At 38.5% G+C, this 22,314-nt stretch overlaps 1 protein-coding gene across 1 annotated transcript; it reads right to left on the bottom strand.

Moving 5' to 3' along the window:
• Positions 1-18,648: 18,648 nt before the first annotated feature.
• Positions 18,649-19,885, bottom strand: LOC111885257 (uncharacterized). Its single transcript, XM_023881528.2, has 3 exons — positions 19,737-19,885; positions 19,102-19,624; positions 18,649-19,044 (listed from the first exon to the last, which is right to left on the bottom strand). The coding sequence occupies exons 1-3, from the start codon at positions 19,883-19,885 to the stop codon at positions 18,649-18,651; spliced, it is 1,068 nt and encodes a 355-aa protein (XP_023737296.2).
• Positions 19,886-22,314: the final 2,429 nt, after the last annotated feature.

Genomic DNA, 22,314 nt, shown 5'->3' with positions numbered 1-22,314 from the left:
ATATGAGGAGTGACTCGACGAGTTGACGCCTCAACTCGTCGAGTAGGGTCGCGATTCATGACTGGGATTAATGAAGGGACTCGACGAGTCAGCACTGTGGACAGAAACCCTAAATCTTTGGGCCTATGACCTATTTAAAGGTCCTTATGGCATTCATTTGCGGCCACACACACACTTAAGAGACCCTATCGAGCCAGAGAGCTTAGAGAGAGAGAGAGAGAGAGAGAGAGAGAGAGAGAGAGAAAGGTAGCCAATTACATCAGTTGACCTTAGGGTTTGGTCAAACTGAATAAGAAGGGTCAGGGAGGGGTAGAATGGTCTTCTACCCATTCTCTAGAGATGAGAATGTAAGGATAGTATTGACTAGAATTATTATCATTGTGCTAGGTGGAGGGTAGATCAAGGATATCGAGCACGAGAGTTTACTAGACATCTTACAAGGTGAGTCTTCTCACTATACTTTAACTAGAGTTGTATCTATGTGCAGGTTGTAGGGTCTTATGTGTTATGTGTTATACAAACCGGACCGGAGGGTCCAACGATATAGACCGGACTGGAGGGTCCAACGAGCTGTGACCGGACCAGAGGGTCCATCGAGCTACGAGACTGGAGGGTCCCGCTGAGACACATCGACCGGAGGGTCGTACCATGATATAGCCTTGAGTGGCGTATGTGTTGTATGTGGTATTTTGGGGAACTCGCTAAGCATTTATGCTTACTGTGTTATGTGATATGTGTTTCAGGTACTACCGAGGATCGCGGGAAGGCGCCGACATGATTTGTATACACTGGCAGAAGATTATGTTTTTGAGATTCTGGGATATGTTTTATTGTGATGAAAATTGATAACATGAGATTTTGAGAATATTACATGAGTTTTATTATGTTGAAAAATGAAAATTTTGTTTTAAAAATTTACGTTGTTACAAGTTGGTATCAGAGCCTTGGTTTGAGGGATTCGGATGCACCTTCGGGTAAATCTGGACTCAAACTGAGGATTTGAGAAAAAATTACAAAGAAATGATTTTTTTCTAAAGTGAACAAAAGTTTCTAAGAGAAAACGAGGAAGGGCAGTGTGTACAATCAGACAGAGCCCGAACGGTGATTTCCTAAAATACCCTTACTTTTGAGATATGTTATGAGATATTATGCATGCTAGAGATAGGCTAGGTATTTCATATTTTAGGACTAAAGTGGCTTGATTTGTGATGCCTTAGCCTAGGAGTTGCTATTATCTGTGATGTACTTTCGAGTATGTGTTGAGTAAGAGTATCCAACAGGAATCCTTTTAGAGAGGGATTTGAGTAGAGGAGTAATCTAGAAGAGACACCTAGATGAGCATTTGTGGAGCCTATAGAGAGAGTAGTTAGATACAGGTGAGGGGTAGAGTTGCTGAATTCGGTGAGATCTTTTGAGTACGAGTAGAGCAAGTGGAGTTATCACCTAGAGTGGGTTTTACATGTTTATTTGATGCCCGAATGATGCTTGCTTCGTGCTTTGTGGAACTCCCGATGATGGGAGTCAGCTACCAAGTGAATCTGACGACATTCAGGAGGTACATGACTGGCATCATAAGGAGTTTCTCAGCAGCTGATGGCAGAGAAGTGTGAGAACCTAGGAAGAGCCTAGAAAGTGACCTTAGTCAGACGAGTATGCTTACAAAGTAGAGCATTTCGTTGGGAAGCGAGCACGCATATTGGGATTGGTGATTGAGGAGGTTGAGCAGCTACTTAGGGAATATGGGATGATCTGTGTAGAGAATATGGGTACATGTGGCAGGTAGTATGGGCCCGTACTACTGAAAGCAGAGGACCCATACTCAATGCAGGGAGTGTTCCGGAGGATCTAAGTAGGAGATCGAGAGGTAACTTCATGGTTCGAGTACCATGATTTGTAGTAGATCAAGAGGTGACGTCGTGGTTTGAGTACCATGATTTGTAGTAGATCGAGAGGTGACGTCATTGTTCGAGTACCATGATTTGTAGCAGATCGATAGGTGATGTCATGGTTCAAGTACCATGATAATAAGTAGCAGATTGAGAGGTGACGTCATGGTTCGGGTACCATGATTTGTAGCAGATCGAGAGGTTATGCCATGGTTCGAGTACCATGATAAGTAGCAGATCGAGAGGTGATGTCATGGTTTGAGTACCACGACATGTGCCGGTTAGTGCTTTTGGTTTCACTGGTTATTTCGTGGTGATTATCTAGACTGAGAACAGGTGTGAAAGAGTATAGATCCGAGGGATTGTTGGTGAGATGCCAGTTGGAGTCGCAAGACTCATGGATGAGTACGGATGGTGCGTTATGGAAGAATGCGGCCTGGGCTGGGCGACCAGCCAATAATGGAGATGTCACTTTCTATGACCTGAGTGGTGCTAATTCTGGTTCCTGTGGGAGACATGAGAGGTGTTGAGATTTCGGGTTATGAGTTTGGGGGTGAGCCATGTGGCATTGCACTGATGGTAATCTTCAATCAGAGTATATGACAGTAGGTCTGTCGTGAGGTAAAGATATAGCTTGAACCGGTTGTTAGTGGGGACTGAGATGGTCAAGGACCAAGATACACCCTATTTGAGTACAGTAGGGCACGTGTAAGCTGCATCGTCGGACGATAAATAGGAGTATATCAGGGTGGTGGCTCTTATAGTCTTTGATGGGTATCGAGAATGGTAATGTGGGTTCTGCTCATATCATAAGAGACGTGATGAAGCGTTGGCTGAGGAGTCGAGGATGAGGAGAATGATAGTTCATTATTTCCAGACTAAGAGGCAGGGTTGATACTAGATAGTTGGGATGTCCGGTGATGGAATGGTGTGAGATTCTGAATGACTAGAGGCAGTCATGAGAAGTAGTTCTGAGGATTTCATCTGAGATTTGGGGTATTGGGAGTTGCTTGATCTCTATCGGGGAGATCATCGAGCTTTTCATAGCACCTTCCAAGATTAGGTGCGATGTTACTAGTGGAAACAGTCTATGGGATTGGTGAAGGTTCGAACCCTGAATGGGAGAGAACCGGGTATTTATTTAAGGAGATCAGAGATTTGTTCGAGAACGGTTAAAGATCTAGATATAAGGACTTGTGGTGTGGGTTCATGAGTCTAGGGTTATTGGTGATCGAGGCTAGGTGCAAAGTGAGATAATGCATGTGGTATGTGTTTGAGGAAGGATGAGTGAATTGGAAGATTCTTGTGGCCTGTGCTTTTCGGGGTTAGCATATGTCGAGTTCGAGTGCAATCGGGTCGCTGGATTGCGGATGCAATAGCTGAGATTTGCAAGTGAATGTATAAATTGTAATCTATACCCCCTGAAGGGCAGCCGTTGATTCGTCAACCAATTTCAGGGACGATATGAGTAGTTCTGAGTGAGTAATGATCAGTAGGGGGTTTCGGGCTTTCGACATCATGTTCTGAGCCATTGATGATGCCTCGGTGTTTCGAATTAGGAGATGGAATACTCTGAGGTTACAAGTGGTGCGAGAGAGAGATCGGTTGAGAGATTTTGAAAGAGCAATGTCGTATCCAAGCTTGGGGTCGTGAGTATTAGATCAGTGAATTGGGCAAAACATCGTGAGATTTTGTGTGGTGTACCAAGGTATTCGGGTATGATGTCCTTATTTCTAGATTAATCTGAGTTCTGAGTTAAGAGCTGGCAGGTGGTTTAGCAAGTATCTATGGTTCCAGTGGGAGCACTTCAGCTAATTGATAGTAAACGAGATTATTTAAGAATGAGGACTGCAGTGCGAAAAGGAGTTTTTCATGTCGGTTGCCGCCAGGAGTAGTGATGCTTACTTTTGGATGGGTAGGTGTGCACCTATCTATGTTGGGCCATGGAACGTGGGTTAATGGATGCAGTGTCTAGCGTCGACTTAAGGTTGAGACCGTGGGTGCAAAGAGAAAGTGTAGTAAGGCTTCAGAGAGCTGCAGCATCCAAGTGTTAGCAAAGGGGTGTAGTGATACTGCAGGGAGGCGTAGTATTCACCAGCCAGTCAGTAAGAGGTTGTCATGATGTGTCACACCCCCAAACCAAGGATGGCGGAAACGTCCGGGGGTGGTGGACTTCATGTGTAGTATCATAACAACGGTTATAATAGTGTCAAAGTAAATAAAACCATCATAAATATAATTGAAAAGTTAGATTGTAGTATGTGTTCACATATTCTAAAATCAATTACATTATGATGACAAAATGAAATGTTTGACGTCTGAGTGTCCCATCCTCAAAAGATGTTGTTTATCTGATTCACTGATTTCCTGATAATACAAGTAGTTTCGAAAAAGTGTCAACAATTAAGTTGGTGAGTTCATAAGGTTTTGAATGTGATGCTAAAAACCTTTTCTTTGTAAAAGTGATGTTTGTTCAAGAAAAATCCAAGATTTCCCTTATAAAACACGTTATAGTGTTAAAATTCAAGACCGAAATGTACAAGCATTTTTCCATACTTAAAGTAATTTTTTGCAAGTTTAAATCGACCGAAACTCGTTAAATTTAAAAGTAAAACCCGTAAATCTTATGTTTTGTTAATACCCCATGTGAGTTATTATAACCATACTATGACCCAGTCGGCCTCGTAATACAACGTTCTTCAGGCGTTGCAAGTTAAATGACATTTGTCACCCCAGACCTGTCGGTCTAGCTGTTGCATGCAGCTCGGGTGTGGGTTGGTCAGACCCAATATAGATCTATACACAACTATCACGTTCTCCCTACAAGAGACTATGGTTACAATTTACAGGACTTTTTATGTCGTTACCTTGGATGTAACGCGAAGCGAATGTCTCACAAATTTACGTGAACTGAACTGAAAACCCCTTTTTGTATAAACCCGGTACTTTGTGTTCACACTCCGTCTCTATGAACTGAAAACCTTTGGTAATGAGTTTTAAATGTAATTGTAACATAAACTATACCTATTATAGTTTAACATAACTATTTTTAATGTATATGAAACATAAACTATACCTATTATAGTTTATCCAAAACGTTTGTTATGCAAATGAACTCGATTTTATGTGAGTAGAATGTATAGCAAAAACATAATTATGTTTATCATGCCTTATCTTGTATTATATGTAATGAAAAAGGACTCTTACAAAATATAATTATACCACAATGGAAAACACAGGTAAAATATGAAATCATCAAAGATTAACACTTTGCTCAACATGTTACAAAGTGTGATGAAAGTTGTAAGCTGTTAACTTGTTTTTAACATTTTTGCACTGTTTTGGAAAAATCACAGAAAAATCATACGAAGTCGAAAACTGAATCCGTAAAATCTAAAAGCTTACAAAATCTGTCTAGTTTTTTCATAAATTTTATTATGATTTTTATATGTCTCTAACTTGTGTGAAAATTTCCATATTCACAGACTGGTCCGAATTCGTAGCTACAGTGATAGGCAGTTTTATAAAAATCGTCATAAATTGTAGAAAAATCGTATGGACATGTGCAAGTAGTCATTTTAAAGGCATAAACATGAACTATTTGCATCGAATACAGTTTTAAAAACTAAAATGTTTAAGTTGACCAAAACAGTCCGTGAATGGAGTTAAACTTTTCTGATGAAAGCTGTTGGATGAGTTTAGTTATGTTCTTGGTGTTTTAACTTGTATTCCCCCCCCCCCCCCTAAAACATAAGGAAAACATGAAAAGATAGGGGGTATGAACTCACCTTGAGTGATTTCAGAAGATGGATGATGAGTAGAAGAAGTTTCCAAGTCAAGAACACTTGGGAGATGCTTGAAGATTTGAAGATCTAGCAACAAGTATGATGATATTTCTGTAAGAAACCTATGATTTGAGTAGAAAGATTTGGAACAACCATATGAAGGATAATATTACTTACCAAAAGTATATGAAGAACTTGGAAATTGCCCTTGAATCTCGAGATTAGTGGGAGAAAGTGAGAGAAAATGGATTGTTGCTCTTTGGTGGAGAAGGAGTGAAATGGGAGTAGAGATGAGGATTTCCAGCTTTTGTTCAAGAGTCTGGCTGGAAAAATGGTGGGAAAAGGACGATGGAATGACAAGGTATGGTGGAATAGTGACTAGGGATGGTCATGGGGTATGTATGGGAGGTAACTTGTGTCATACACTAAGACAAAGTCAACACTTCACCTAATTATCTTACCCACTATATTTTTATTCTTAAATAAAGATTTCCCTAAAAATGTGTTTAAATTATGAATATTTAGGGTCTTATATGTTAAAATATGATTTTTGGTGAAAATTGCACATCAAAAACGGGGTTAACAGGCGAAAGTAGTCGAAAATCGGACACTTAGGAGCCAACCGGCGAGGTTCGGCTCCTAAGGGATGAGAACCGAACGTCTGTTGAAGTTAAGGGAGAAATGACCGATGGTGAGAGGTTCAGGACCGAGGTTGCGAGGCTCGGTCCTCTAACAGGTTCACTTCTGACGGTTCGGCTTCAGGCTTGGCTTCGGCTCTGACAGGTTCGGCTTTGGCTCAGGAGGTAGCTTCAGTTCAGGGGAGTTCGGCTCGTAAGAGGGTTCGTCTCTAAGAGGCTGTTTTTCGTGATTTCTTCCCGTTTTGAGTGATTTTTGACCAAGTTAAGGGTCGGGATGACCCGGATGACTATAAAAAGTTAAGAGAGATTTTGAGAGAGATTTGGGAGAGATTTCACATACTTGGAGAGATTTCACATGCTTGGAGAGATTTGGGATAGATTTAAGATAGAGAGATATAAAGCGAGAGAGATCGAGAGGGACTTAGTTTGTGACCTTTGTGAGTTTTTAACTTTGAAATGCAAGGTTTGTAAACCTTATTAAACCATGTTTAAGGATCTTACACACCCCCGATGGGTATGCAATAGTACTTTATCGTTTTGCTACATCACTTACCTCTATTAGGATTTTGAATTTTCAAACGTAAGAACTTTCCAAGTGATAACTTCTTATTAAATTAGCAGGTTGTACAACTTTAAACATAAGGAAAACCCTAATATACAAGGGTTAACGGAGTTGATCAGTTTTACTTGTTGACTTTATTTGACTTTGACTTGACCAGAAATGAACGATTGTCACATCATCCCCCCGTTAGAAGGAATTTCGTCCCAAAATTAGCGTTTGACTGGGACTTCAAGAATTTGGGAAAAGATGTGGATACTTTCGTTTCATTTGATCCTCGGGTTCCCATGTAAATTCGGGTCCTCGTTTAGCGTTCTAACGGACCTTCACGATAGGAATACGACTTTGATTTGTTCTTTTGATCTCCCGATCCATGATTTCAACCGGTTCTTCCACAAAGTGGAGACTCTCGTTAATTTCAATTTCGTCGAGTGGTATTACGAGAGTCTCATCGGACAGACACTTCTTTAAGTTTGATACATGGGAGGTCGGGTGTACGTTATTACATTCTTGAGGCGGTTAGAGTTTGCATGCTACTGGCCAATCCTAGCAAGGATTTCAAATGGTCCGATGTATCTTGGATTTAGTTTCCCATGTTTACCAAAAAGTATCGCTCTTTTCCACGGTGAGACCTTCAGTGGTACACGGTCACCAACCTTTAATTTGCACGACCTTTTTCGTTCTCTCTCTTTTGATTTCAGGGCCAGCGAGGGTGTTGTTAGGGACTTGCTCCTTCGCTAGCTGTGTATCTCCCACTTTAGCTCAACACAATGGTGATATGCCTTTGCGGCTATAGAAAGCTTCGAATGGAGCGATCTTGATGTTAAGGTGATTGTTGGTGTTGTACGAAAATTCAATGAGTGGTAAGTGGTCATTCCCACGCTTTACTGAAGTCAATCACCCAAGCTATTAACATTTCATCCAAGGTTTGAACGGTTCCTTTTGTTCTGCCCGTCGGTTTTCTGGTGGTAGTCCATACTCAAGTCTAGCCTAGTCCCTGTAAGGGTTGCCAGAGTCGCGAAAAGAATCTACTATCTTTGTTAGGGATAACGGGTATTGACAGACCCTGCGGTCGTATAATTTCTTTGATATACATTCTAGTCGATTATGTACGTCGTTAGCTATCTTAAGTCATAAGTAATAAATTCTCCTCGGAGTGCTGCATAGGGCCTTCTGTAGTGTTCCTCGATTGATTAGCTTGGTAGGGAGCATATGGGTTTGGTTTACGTGACTAGACTTATTTGGATGGTAGAACGATCACTCGCACTCCTGAGTAGCCTTGTCTTGAAGTTCCTGGTAGGACTCATACCTGGTCCATCTATCTCTAACTTGTGCATAGAGGTTGTATGTAATTAGTGTTGGTAAGACAGTTGGATGGGTGACTCTACCCCAAGTCCACAACCAGACAAGGAACAAGAAATAGGGCGGAAGCACACATCCGATGTCCTTAGAATCTTAATTATATATTATCCTCACATATACCCTTAGCAGTGATAGGCTAACCGTATTCGTCCCAAGCTTCTATGCTTGATCTTGACCTGTTATACGAGGGATATCCTCAAAGGGTTTACTAGGAATAAATTGAAAAGGTTACAGAAGGTATAACACACCTCCAGAGAGTGCTTCGGGGTTTCTCTACGAAGGACGAACCGAGGGTCAAAATCAGATTTAAGGTTATGTGAGACGAGGGCTTCGATATCCAGCTGGTTAGGTGGAGGGTCTTCTCGTAACATATGCAATTGATAAGGTGATGATCCAAACCAATCCATATCGAATGACGACATCGGGTTTTCTCGATGACACCTGTATTAAGTCGTATTCGTAATAGGTATTCATTAAAGTGATAGTGCATCCTGTGTTTCTGTTTAGTGTTTTCTGCTTTGATTGATGTTATTGTTACTGCAAATTATTTATACCACATTAGCTAGTGCTCGTAGTAAGTGTGTTCTGGTAGCTAGTGATGATACTTTATATTGTGATCCCCTGCCGATCATTCCATGATCGATCAGTATATGCAAGTCGTATGTCATGTGACATTGAGGAAATTGACAGGTGAATGGCTCTATCTGAATATCACCACTAGACATGGAACAGGAATTACAACAGAATTATTCGCTTTAATTCTGTAGTATTTTGATTATAATTAATCCTGATGTATACATCAATTCATCACAGCTCACCGGTAATGATCCTAACGTCATATACGAGTGTCTTTGATTTGATTGAATGAGAGAATATTTTAACTACTTTTTGAAAGACGGTAATTTTAGCAAACATACCAAATTCATTACAAACATATGGTACTTAAACGTTTTGTTTGTTGGAAACACTACAAAAGTACTAATAAGATTCCTTGTGCTCCTGCTAGTTTGTTTGTCACACTCCTCCTGCTCCCCCGTCATTTCTCTCAGTCAGACAGTCTCTCTTGAAGTATCCCATCTCACCACATAGGTGGCATACTAGATTTACATCGGTGTTGGTGTTTGAGGCGATGATCCGGGTCCGAGTTCTGCAGGAACGGGAAGTGTGTCCATTCTTATTGCAGTTTTTACAGTGCAATACCCGGCAAGCCCCATTATGGTGGTAGCTACACTTGTTGCACTTTGGAAGTTTTCTAATATACCGCCTGGCTAGTGCTTGAGTGACAGGTGTTGTGGCAAAGGACGAGGTATGTGTCGTGATCGCTGGTTTAATCGTAGGGGCAACCACGGATTGTTGTCGTTTAGCGAGTTTTTGAGCTAGAGTGCGATTCTTTTTGTCCCAAAACTTTCGTTTCTTGCTCTTTGGCTTATGGTCTGAGATGTCTTCGTTGGTGGACACCCGCTGGTGTCCTTGAATATTACTGTGGTTAGTATTGCCGACACCTCCTTCACCTCTGCGGGCGTTGTTAGCATTGAGTTGCGCCATGACGACTGTCACGGCTGCCGTGACCACATCTTGAAAAGTAGCAGAGTCTACCTGCAGGATTGTTGCCTTGCTTGTTGGCTGGTTACCTTCTTGTGAATACATAACCCTGTTGCATGGGGAGAAACGATTTCGTGAGTGGGGATGATTACCTCTAGTTATATCCTTACCATTTATATACACATATATAAATTTCGCACTTTACTGAACTATTCTCGATGTTTCTGCTAACGTTCATGAGACGGAGTTATGATAGTGGGTAGAAGTAGGCTTTGTACGGACGTTAAGTTTTTCCCCGTCCTAGGATTATGTTTTTCCAAATACACTTAGCTGAGGAGTTCTGGTGGAATCTGGTGCATTAGTACTGGTATGATCGCACCCTATATGCCTACGAAAAGGCACCTTTCAACTAAAAGGTTTAAAGGTGAAACGATAATGAGTCATTAGAAGGGTTATGCATCGTGAGTTATCAATTTAAGTTTATCTTAGTTATAAGTGTATTGTTTTTCGATTTTTATGGTGTTCTGAAAGCAATTTCTACTGAGAGTTCATAATAAACCCATGTATTTTAGTAGTTTTGTATCCAAGTGAAACCTTGTAATGTGATCCAAGCTATGTCCTTCTTACAACCACTTGATGTATGCTTAGTTGTATGAGTAAGACTTAATAGACCTTCAATTCTAATAGGCCTGCCGTAAGCCCCTTTTTGTTAATGTGATTCTAGTAATTTTTGGTTTCAGAGAAAATTTTGACCTCGATGCAGGTCTACACCACATCGTTGTAAGGAAAAGTTTCGACAGCAAATAAATCCCCCGATTAGTATGACCACTTAAATCGCAAGGTTGAGCTTACATATAGAATAGAGTAGCACCCTTGCATACTCCTGAACCTAATCTACAAGGTCTTGTGAGCAGTATGAACTCTACTTACAATGATCTGTCCCATGTGATGCCTGAGACAAAGTCGATGCACCTTGCAGTTCTACCAATCGACGCTTGTCTGCAACCATTCTCTCTTCGAGTGTCAGGTGCATATCCTGACGCTCTCTTGCCTTCGCCCGAGTGGCAATAAAGTCCTTATGAAGTTGGTCTCTGAAATAGTAGTTTCCTCCCAAGTTTCGAGTTTGTGAGATGGTAGCGTCTGTAGTAGCACGCAGTTCCCGGACTTGATTCGCAGTCTCCCTATTTTGATCCCTGGTGTTCGCGATCTGCCGGGTCTTCGCCAGGTTCTTCTCCTAACCATCCACCATTTCCCTGGTTGGGTAAGTAAGGGTCTCCTAGTAAGTAGAATCTTTCCATGATATACGTGCGAGAATAGGAGGGGTAGGAAGCATATATTAGTCGTATTCGTAGAAATACTTATAGGGGTTTGATCCTCATTAGTTACTACTACCATGACATAGTGCATACTAATTATATATAACAAAATATGATAGATCTTCGAATAAGTGATCCTACCCTAGGTCCACATCCAAACAAGGAAAAAGAGGTAAGGCAATGACCACAGATTCTAAGTCTATGATCTCTAAGTTATAGATTATTTTAGAGTATCCACTTAGTGGCTATAGACCTATTATTAAGGATCTGTTTAGTTTTCGCATAAGTTATGATATTACAAAATACTCCTATAGTATTTTAAATGTTATGTTTGGTCCTTAGTAACTTTCTTGTATGGGAAGTTTTTAGGCTTGTTGCTCACTACGACCATACTTCGGCATACATTAGTCACACCTCGGATAAATATAGTTGATCAGCCTATATCCATCCCAAGTCTGATTACATATCCCAAGGTCTACTCATAGTGTCCAACTCCTCGTTTTACTTTTGTATTCTTCCTAGTTATGACACTATGCGAGCATGTATGCATGTACTTATACTTTTAACAAGAAACTGTTTATTTCCCAAAAGTATAGTCATTTAAAATTGTTTAATAAGAAACTTTTAGTCACAAATGCGTTTATAGTTTGTAAATCTTATGTGATTCGATATACGTAGTTCACTATAAACATTGCTCTGATACCAATCTATCACACCCCCAAACGAAGGATGGCGGAAACGTCCGGGGGTGGTGGACTTCATGTGTAGTATCATAACAACGGTTATAATAGTTTCAAAGTAAATACAACCATTATAAATATAATAGAAAAGTTAGATTGTAGTATGTGTTCACATATTCTAAAATCAATTACATTATGATGACAAAATGAAATGTTTCACGTCTGAGTGTCCCATCTTCAAAAGCTGTTGTTTATCTGATCCACTGATTTCCTGATAATACAAGTAGTTTCGAAAAAGTGTCAACAATTAAGTTGGTGAGTTCATAAGGTTTTGAATGTGATGCTAAAAACCTTTTCTTTGTAAAAGTGATGTTTGTTCAAGAAAAATCCAAAATTTCCCTTATAAATAGACCGAAACTCGTTAAATTTATGCAAGTTTAAATCGACCGAAACTCGTTAAATTTAAAAGTAAAACCCGTAAATCTTATGTTTTGTTAATACCCCATGTAAGTTATTATAACCATACTATGACCCAGTCGGCCTCGTAATACAACGTTCTTCAGGCGTTGCAAGTTAAATGACATTTGTCACCCCAGACCTGTCGGTCTAGCTGTTGCACGCAACTCGGGTGTGGGTTGGTCAGACCCAATATAGATCTATACACAACTATCACGTTCTCCCTACAAGAGACTATGGTTACAATTTACAGGACTTTTTATGTCGTTACCTTGGATGTAACACGAAGCGAATGTCTCACAAATTTATTCAATAACAAATTTACGTGAACTGAACTGAAAACCCCTTTTTGTATAAACGCGGTACTTTGTGTTCACACTCCGTCTATATGAACTGAAAACCTTTGGTAATGAGTTTTAAATGTAATTGTAACATAAACTATACCTATTATAGTTTAACATAACTATTTTTAATGTATATGAAACATAAACTATACCTATTATAGTTTATCCAAAACGTTTGTTATGCAAATGAACTCGATTTTATGTGAGTAGAATGTATAGCAAAAACATAATTATGTTTATCATGCCTTATCTTGTATTATATGTAATGAAAAAGGACTCTTACAAAATATAATTATACCACAATGGAAAACACAGGTAAAATATGAAATCATCAAAGATTAACACTTTGCTCAACATGTTACAAAGTGTGATGAAAGTTGTAAGCTGTTAACTTGTTTTTAACATTTTTGCACTGTTTTGGAAAAATCACAGAAAAATCATACGAAGTCGAAAACTGAATCCGTAAAATCTAAAAGCTTACAAAATCTGTCTAGTTTTTTCATAAATTTTATTATGATTTTTATATGTCTCTAACTTGTGTGAAAATTTCCATATTCACAGACTGGTCCGAATTCGTAGCTACAGTGATAGGCAGTTTTATAAAAATCGTCATAAATTGTAGAAAAATCGTATGGACATGTGCAAGTAGTCATTTTAAAGGCATAAACATGAACTATTTGCATCGAATACAGTTTTAAAAACTAAAATGTTTAAGTTGACCAAAACAGTCCGTGAATGGAGTTAAACTTTTCTGATGAAAGCTGTTGGATGAGTTTAGTTATGTTCTTGGTGTTTTAACTTGTATTCCCCCCCCCCCCCTAAAACATAAGGAAAACATGAAAAGATAGGGGGTATGAACTCACCTTGAGTGATTTCAGAAGATGGATGATGAGTAGAAGAAGTTTCCAAGTCAAGAACACTTGGGAGATGCTTGAAGATTTGAAGATCTAGCAACAAGTATGATGATATTTCTGTAAGAAACCTATGATTTGAGTAGAAAGATTTGGAACAACCATATGAAGGATAATATTACTTACCAAAAGTAGATGAAGAACTTGGAAATTGCCCTTGAATCTCGAGATTAGTGGGAGAAAGTGAGAGAAAATGGATTTTTGCTCTTTGGTGGAGAAGGAGTGAAATGGGAGTAGAGATGAGGATTTCCAGCTTTTGTTCAAGAGTCTGGCTGGAAAAATGGTGGGAAAAGGACGATGGAATGACAAGGTATGGTGGAATAGTGACTAGGGATGGTCATGGGGTATGTATGGGAGGTAACATGTGTCATACACTAAGACAAAGTCAACACTTCACCTAATTATCTTACCCACTATATTTTTATTCTTAAATAAAGATTTCCCTAAAAATGTGTTTAAATTATGAATATTTAGGGTCTTATATGTTAAAATATGATTTTTGGTGAAAATTGCACATCAAAAACGGGGTTAACAGGCGAAAGTAGTCGAAAATCGGACACTTAGGAGCAAACTGGCGAGGTTCGGCTCCTAAGGGATGAGAACCGAACGTCTGCCGAAGTTAAGGGAGAAATGACTGATGGTGAGAGGTTCAGGACCGAGGTTGCGAGGCTCGGTCCTCTAACAGGTTCACTTCTGACGGTTCGGCTTCAGGCTTGGCTTCGGCTCTGACAGGTTCGGCTTTGGCTCAGGAGGTAGCTTCAGTTCAGGGGAGTTCGGCTCGTAAGAGGGTTCGTCTCTAAGAGGCTGTTTTTCGTGATTTCTTCCCGTTTTGAGTGATTTTTGACCAAGTTAAGGGTCGGGATGACCCGGATGACTATAAAAAGTTAAGAGAGATTTTGAGAGAGATTTGGGAGAGATTTCACATACTTGGAGAGATTTCACATGTTTGGAGAGATTTGGGATAGATTTAAGATAGAGAGAGAGATAGAGCAAGATAGATTGAGAGGGACTTAGTTTATGGCCTTCGTGAGTGTTTAACTTCGAAATGCAAGGTTTGTAAACCTAAGCCATGTTTAAGGATCTTACACACCCCCTAAGGGTATGCAATAGTGTTTTATCGTTTTGCTACATCACTTACCCCAATTAGGGGTTTGAATTTCCGAACGTATGAACTTTCCAAGTGATAACTTCTTATTGAATTAGCGGGTTGTATAACTTTAAACATAAGGAAAACCCTAATATACAAGGGTTAACGGAGTTGATCGGTTTGACTTGTTGACTTTATTTGACTTTGACTTGACCAGAAATTGACGATTGTCACATGATGCTGCGGGGAGCCATAGTATTCACCAGCTAGTCAGTGAGAGGTTGTTGTGATGCTGCGGGGAGTCGTAGTACTCACTAGTCGGTGAGAGGTTGTTGTGATGTTGTGGGGAGTCGTAGTACTCACTAGTCAGTGAGAGATTATTGTGATGCTGCGGGGAGCCGTAGTACTCACTAGTCAGTGAGAGGTTAATATGATGTTGCGGGGAGCCTTAGTACTCACTAGCCACCAAGAGGGCGTTGTGTGACATCCCCAATTTCACGGCCAGAAAAGACCGATTTGTTTATGCTTGTTTTTAAAATCAGTGTAATCTTTTAAAGAAAACAGTTGTGGAATTTGTTCCCAAAACAAAATATGATAAGAATTTATCAAAGCATTTCTTTAGAGAAATGTATTTTCATTAAATAACAAAATCTCGGGATGTCATGTTCTGATACAGACCAAAAGCATAAACAACAAAAATAGACCTTACAACAGTCATTTATAACTACCGATATATAATCCAAAATCTCTCGTCAAGCCCACCAACTTATACTCTTATGCCATTACCTGTAATGCAAAGAAAACTGAGTGGGTCAGGCTTGGGAGCCTGGTGAGCATATAGGGTTTTCAACCCACAATAATATAATTATTATATTCAACCATCAAGCAATCAACCCAATTACCCATCCCCATTATCTTCTTTATTTCTTAGGATTTTACCCTAAGAATTCAACTACCTGTCATCCATTCATTCCTAAGGATTGACCTAAGGAATTGGCACAAAATCTATTGCTACATAAGGCGCATCTACCAACATGCATCATCCTTTAAGCGCCTCTGCAAGGATTATGTCATACACTATGAGGCGCGACTGCCAGGTTTATGACATTCTCTTTTAGGCGCATCTGCCGACATTATCCTATAAGCGCGTCTGCCAGGTTTATCCCATAAGCGCATCTGCTAGTATTATGATATTCTATATTTCGTTCATCTACCAATATTATTCTTAAGCGCATCTGCTAGTATTATTACATTCTCTAATTGGTGCGTCTACCAATATTATTCTTTAATCATTTTACATACCTCATCATTTTATCTCATACCAACTATCTCATCTACCCATGTGCTACCAAATATATTAGTAGATATAAAATACATATACAATTTAACTCATTTAAAAACCATATAAAACATCCATTCCACTCTTATCTCAAATAAACTGCAGTACATAGACACATAGCATGTATTTTGAGCAAATACCTCATATTTATGTGTTAGAAGAAAGTAACCACACACTCACTTGATCAGAAGATGATCGGACAGCAGTCACAACACTACGGCTTGTAGAAGTAGTATTCTTCGGTAGATCTGGAAGATCTTCACAAAAACCGGGCTCCTTGCGGGCAGAGCTTCGGCTCGGGAATTTTACTCCTCGGGATCTTCGGGGCTTCGGGACTTGCTTCGGGGCTCGGGATTAATATCGGTGCTTCGGGATATTTTTTGCACGAAAAACGAGGCAAAAACGCGAGAGAAGGAAAGAAAATGAGCAAAGAAACTCGGCAGCCACGACTTCCTTTTATAGGGGCTGGAACCTTCGATTACGTTGGACGTAATCTTAGGTACGTTGGGCGTAACCCGGATAAGGCCGCTGACTCCCCCCCCCCCCCCCCCCCTTCGGATAATATCGAAATTTATAATTAAATTTAATATTTTAATTATTTAATAAACTTCAAAATTTCATATATTTTTCATACGAACTTCGTTTTCGACATTCTTTATATCCACGCGTAGCTGAGACTACGCTCTACAACTTTCGTTTAGACTCTGTCGGCTAATTTTGACTTTATTTTTATTATTTATTTTTAATAGGCCGGGACAAGAAAACTCCGTTATAAATTCATAACTTCTTCATCCGACGTCCGTTTTCGTCTGTCTTTTTACCGTTGCACTACTATCAACAATATCTTCGATTCTTGTTTAGATTGTTTCGGCTAAAAACCGTTTGATCTCAAATCGAGTATTCGGGCTGCATACCGGTAAGTCGAAACTTAGAAAAATCATAACTTCCTCATACGAGTCAGATTTGGACGATCTTTTTATGCACGCTCACGGCTTAACGAACTCTAAGACTTTCGTTTAGATCGCTAAGGCTAAATATCACTCTAACATAAATTCACTTTTTACGTCATTCGGCGCGTCGTGCCGGTTCTGTCGCGAAACTTCGACATGTCATAACTTCTTCGTTATAACTCGGATTTCGGCGTTTTTTATATGTACGGAATTCTTGTAACATATACTACAACTAGTTAAGATTATTCCTTCAAAATAATCTTCCATCAAAAAGTCATTTTCATTTTTTTTATGCTTATTGTCCTTAAATTGACTAGCCCAGATCTACGGGCGTTACATGTTGTGAGGAGCACTCTCTGGTCAGAGCAAGACGCAGATGAGTTTTAGGCTTGGGTAGCCCTTATAATTGAGTTTTTGGGAGCTTGGTGGTCGAACCAGGGGCGAGATTGGGGTCTCCATATTTGTCGGGAACGTTATACTCTGATTTGAGTTGTGGTTGTCGCAACCCAAGGGAATTGGAGAAGTGGTATACACGTTGGTTGCGGGTCATGAGTCATGAGTTGAGTTCTTCATTGGGTCGAGTGGTTCCAACTCTGAGTCAGACCAAACTCTCGAGTTTGAGTTTGGCTCTGGTGGTGCGTTGGGTAGGCGAGATGAGATTATGGATTCTGAGGTGGGTTCCATGCTGAGGGGTATTGTTTATCATCTGATGTTTTAGAACGGTGTAGGTCAGTACTCGGGTACGGGAGGTACCACGAGATGCATGAAATTATGAGCAGTAGACGACAGAGGTTGGGGTTGAGTCGATCTTCAGTTGGGAGTGTAGCATTCGCTTGGGGTAAGGCGAACTTCGTGACTTATGTATCACAATGGACCGATGTAGTTATAGTGAGAAGGAAACCATTGAGACGGTTGGGTAATGCAATGGATGACATGGGAGGTTCAACTGTTGGGTCGAGATCAGACTTTATGCTCGACGTTAAAAAGAGATATGAGGAATGGAGCTGAGACTTATGATTTTTTTTTGATGTCTGAGGACACTTTGAGCGAGCACGTTACATGATCATTAGGATGTTATTAGTTAGCGTTTTTGTATGATAATAGAATAATATGCCTAACGATCATTGTGATGCAAGTAATGGATAGCGATAGATGTCGATGCACTATTACATCCAATTTCGGTTTCCTACGAGAGGAAATTGAAAACATGTTTCGATTACATAAAGTAAAACACTATTTCACAATATTAATAATATTCGCAGAATGTAGCTATAATATGATAAAGTAGGATTTAGATAATGACAATTAAGGAGAATTAAAAAAGCCTCAGTAGCATTTAGATAATTTCTGTTTAAGTATTGGGCCTATTCAAATCAAGTTGTTAGAAAGGTATCGAAATAAACGATATCTGTAAGAGCATTGGATGTGGGCAATAAGATCCAACACCACCTCACATGTCATATAAACAAGTGATGTTATAACACCAAGTGGTGAAATGGGCAACAAGATGCAACATCAAGTTTTTGAAAATAAATAATTTTTTTTATTTACTATTTCGTTTTTTTTATACTTTTTTTTTCATTTTATAATTATTTTTTATTTATTTCGATTTTTTTAAATTGATATAAATATTTTTTAAATATGAATAATAAATAAAATATAATGTTTAAAAATTTTAAAAAAAATTAAAAATTTTTAAAGATTAAAATTAACATAAAGGCTAAATTACACATAATATTCAAAAACAAAAAAGAAATAACATCTAAATTCAAAAAAAAAAAAAAAAGACAATGCTATTCGTTATCGTTATTGTTACCATAGAAGATATAATCCGCCAAATCCTCTCGAAGTTGTCTGTGTTTATTTGCGTCCTGAATGTCAACAACGCGATGCAAATAATCTGTTGTTCCTGGTTGAAACTGAACGTGTCTGGGCTCTGTTGGGATATAGTGTGCAATATTTCTCCCTTTATCTTCTACTACCATGTTATGCATTATGATACATGCATACAAGATATATCGTAAAGTTTCTAAATCCAATGGTCGTGTTGCATGTTCAACTATATGCCACTTCGCCTTCAGCACTCCAAAAGCACGATCCACATCCTTACGTGCTCCTTCTTGTCTTCTCTTAAAAAAATTGTCTCGTTCTTCAATCGGGTGGCGGAATGCCTTCACGAATGTGGAATACTGAGGTTATATTCCATCTGTAAGGTAATAGCCATATTTGTATTCGTTTCTATTCACCGTGAAAGGAGCATCCGGGGCTTTTCCGTTCAAAAGATCGTCGAATATTGGCGACTGATCAAGAACATTGACGTCGTTGTTGGAACCCGCAACCCCAAAAAATGCATGCCAAATCCATAAATATTGAGAAGCGACAGCCTCTAACACCAATGAAGGTGATCCGTGATGACCACTTGCGTATTGCCCTTTCCATGCTACCGGACAATTTTTCCATTTCCAGTGTGAGCAATCAATGCTTCCGATCATTCCGGGAAACCCATGACGTTCTTCATGCGCCGCATACAATTCTTGCAAATCATGCAACAAAGGTTTACGCAAATACACATCTCCAAAAGTTTCAACAACACCCCTTGACAATGTATACAAACTCTCTCTTGCGGTTCTTTCGGACATTCTCATATAGTCGTCCATGGTGTCGGGTGACTCCCCCATAGCCATCAAACGAATGGCCGCAGCACATTTCTGCAACGTTGTAAACCCCCGTCTACCTCTAGCATCATATCTTAATTGAAAAAATTCGTACCTAAACATAAATTAACTATAGTTTAAAAATATATTGCATATGTTGTAAAATTAAAGAAACATGTAGTACATTTTTATTTATTTGGTATAAAAATATAGTAAACAAATGATACCGGCTTTCCAAGGCGTTGGCGATTCGTAAGAACACATCCCTACTCAAACGAAATCTTCTTTTGAAGTCCTTCGCCCCGTATACACAATTATCCATAAAGTAATCGTGATATAGATGTTCGTGTCCTTCCTCGCGATTTCTGTTTAACATCGCACGTCTTGTTAGTAGCGGGGCTGCGTCTGGTTGTAGCAGGTCGATAGTGTAATAATGATACATCATCCTAAAGAAAATATCGTCATCTGAATCATCGGACGAGTCGAAAAGGATCCATATTTTTTTTGAAGATAATTGAAAGTATGTAGAGAGGATAAGAGAAAGTGTGTGAAAATTTTAAATAAAATGAGAGTATTTATAGGATAAAATGTTTTTTTTTTTAATAATTAACTTTTTTTTTAAACCGTTGCAAATCAAACGGTCATTTTTTTTAATTATCTTCGTTTCTTCTCGTCGCCATCGCAACGAGATTGACCTCGACGAGAAGCAACGAGCAGGGGGGGCGGTGTTCCCCGTGTTATAACGGCGTTGAGGGGTGTCACCTCACCCCCCGTCGCTTCTCGTTGGACCCATACCGACTCGTCTAAATCATCTGTTTCACATTTTCAAAAGTCTTTACATTAGTTGTTGAAATACTCGTGTTTTAAGGGTATGTTTAATGTTTTGCCCAATGTTTTAAAAACCGGTTTGAACCGCCGGTCGAACCGGTTGGACCGGGAACCGGAAGAGGAAGCGATTCAACTATCACCGGTTTTATATTTATTTCTGAACCGGCCGGTTTTTAGAAAAAACCGGTTGAACCGGTCAAAATAAACCGGTTGAACCGGTTAAACCTAATAAAACCACATGAAAAAGAATTATTTACATAATAAACTTTGGTGATTTTTTTCAAATCTATTTAATTTTTTCTAAATAAAAACATGTGGTAAATTTTATAAATTTTTTTGATGCGTTGTATTCATCTATAACTTTCCTTTGTTTCGGTATTATATTTTATTTTCATTTTGACGTATATGGATTGATGTAAAACATTAAAACTTATGGTTATGTGTTATTTTAATGTATTTGAATTAATCTAAAAATTATTTTTATATGTATATTTAATGATTGAACTTTTAAAATCAAATTCATAATTTATATATATATATATATATATATATATATATATATATATATGTATATATATATATGTGTGTGTGTGTGTGTGTGTGTGTGTGTAGGAAAATAGAGAAAAAACATGAAAAATATAGAATCTGGTTCACCCGTCGGTCGAACCGGTTGAACCGGGAACCAGTCACTATACCGGTTCAATTAAACAACCGGTTTTTAAAACATTGGTTTTGACAACTCTTACATCACTCTCGCATGAGGGCACATTATTTTTTCTTTCACCCCGATAATAAATAGAAATTATCAATTCTCACTACCTCTCATCCCCTATATTTTTAATATTCAAATATATATAAATGATTTATCAATATTTTATTTTATTTAGAACCATATATATATATATATATATATATATATATATATATATATATATATATATATATATATATATATATATATATATATATATATATATATATATAATACCACAGAGTCTTTGGTCTAATATCAAAGTATTTTAAAATGTGTTCCTCCCTTCAGGGGTTGAGAGTTCAACTCCCGTCGTGACATAAAAGTAGTTAGGAGTAGAATTTAAATGGTGTTTGTGTTAGCCGATTGTAACATTTTTCAGGTCCTCGGCATTCTCTCATTCTCCATTGATTTAAGTGAAAACACAAATGTATTCTTTTTCTGATCATGGGTCTTGATCAATGTATTTAAAGCACATCGGGTATGAAAAAAGTTACATTTTATATTGTCTTTAATTGATTAAGGTTTTCAAAAAATAGACAATTATTAAATCAAATTTCCATTTTTTGGAAGAACAATCTAATAATTGCTTGATTTACAGGTTGCAGTTCTAGTAGTTGTCATGATTCCTTCGATGGTAGCAGTTGTGATGAATCAGAACACCCAACAAGAAAGAAACATCAACATTTTTGTAGAGAGCACTACCCATTGATCCCTCTATACAATCCATGTTGCTAATAAGTGGTTGATTTGTGGTAAGTTTATGTTTCTAATGTATGTGATAAAATTAAAGGGATTGAATCCGAATGGTATATTCTGTTAGATTTTTAATCCTTCTTTTATGACTGGCATGTAATTTTTGTGTGTTATGATTCCTTATTACTTAAAATTAATACTATGAATAATTATCTATAATTGTTTAGAGGAAAGCTACAAAAAAAACAACAATGAAAATAAAGGTTTAGGAGCTTTTGGTCCTTATTAAGATTAAGGTATAGGCTTAGGTAAATTTTCTCATTTGCTATTGTATACTATTTACCATATTCAAGGACCTTCTTCCATTTATATGAGTAACTTAAGTTGAATTTTTGACAAATGCAGATCATTTGTGATGAGGATACATACAAGCTTCTATGTGTGTATGGGATACATTGCATGAAAAAGACACCTTAAGCCAGATTGTGTACAATACATGATATAATTAAAAATACCCACGGGTATTCCAA

This window comes from Lactuca sativa, chromosome 4 (assembly GCF_002870075.4).
Source record: "Lactuca sativa cultivar Salinas chromosome 4, Lsat_Salinas_v11, whole genome shotgun sequence".
NCBI classification, from domain to species: domain Eukaryota; kingdom Viridiplantae; phylum Streptophyta; class Magnoliopsida; order Asterales; family Asteraceae; genus Lactuca; species Lactuca sativa.
Note: the sequence above shows the minus strand (reverse complement) of the source record. Positions and strands in the feature narration are given on the sequence as shown.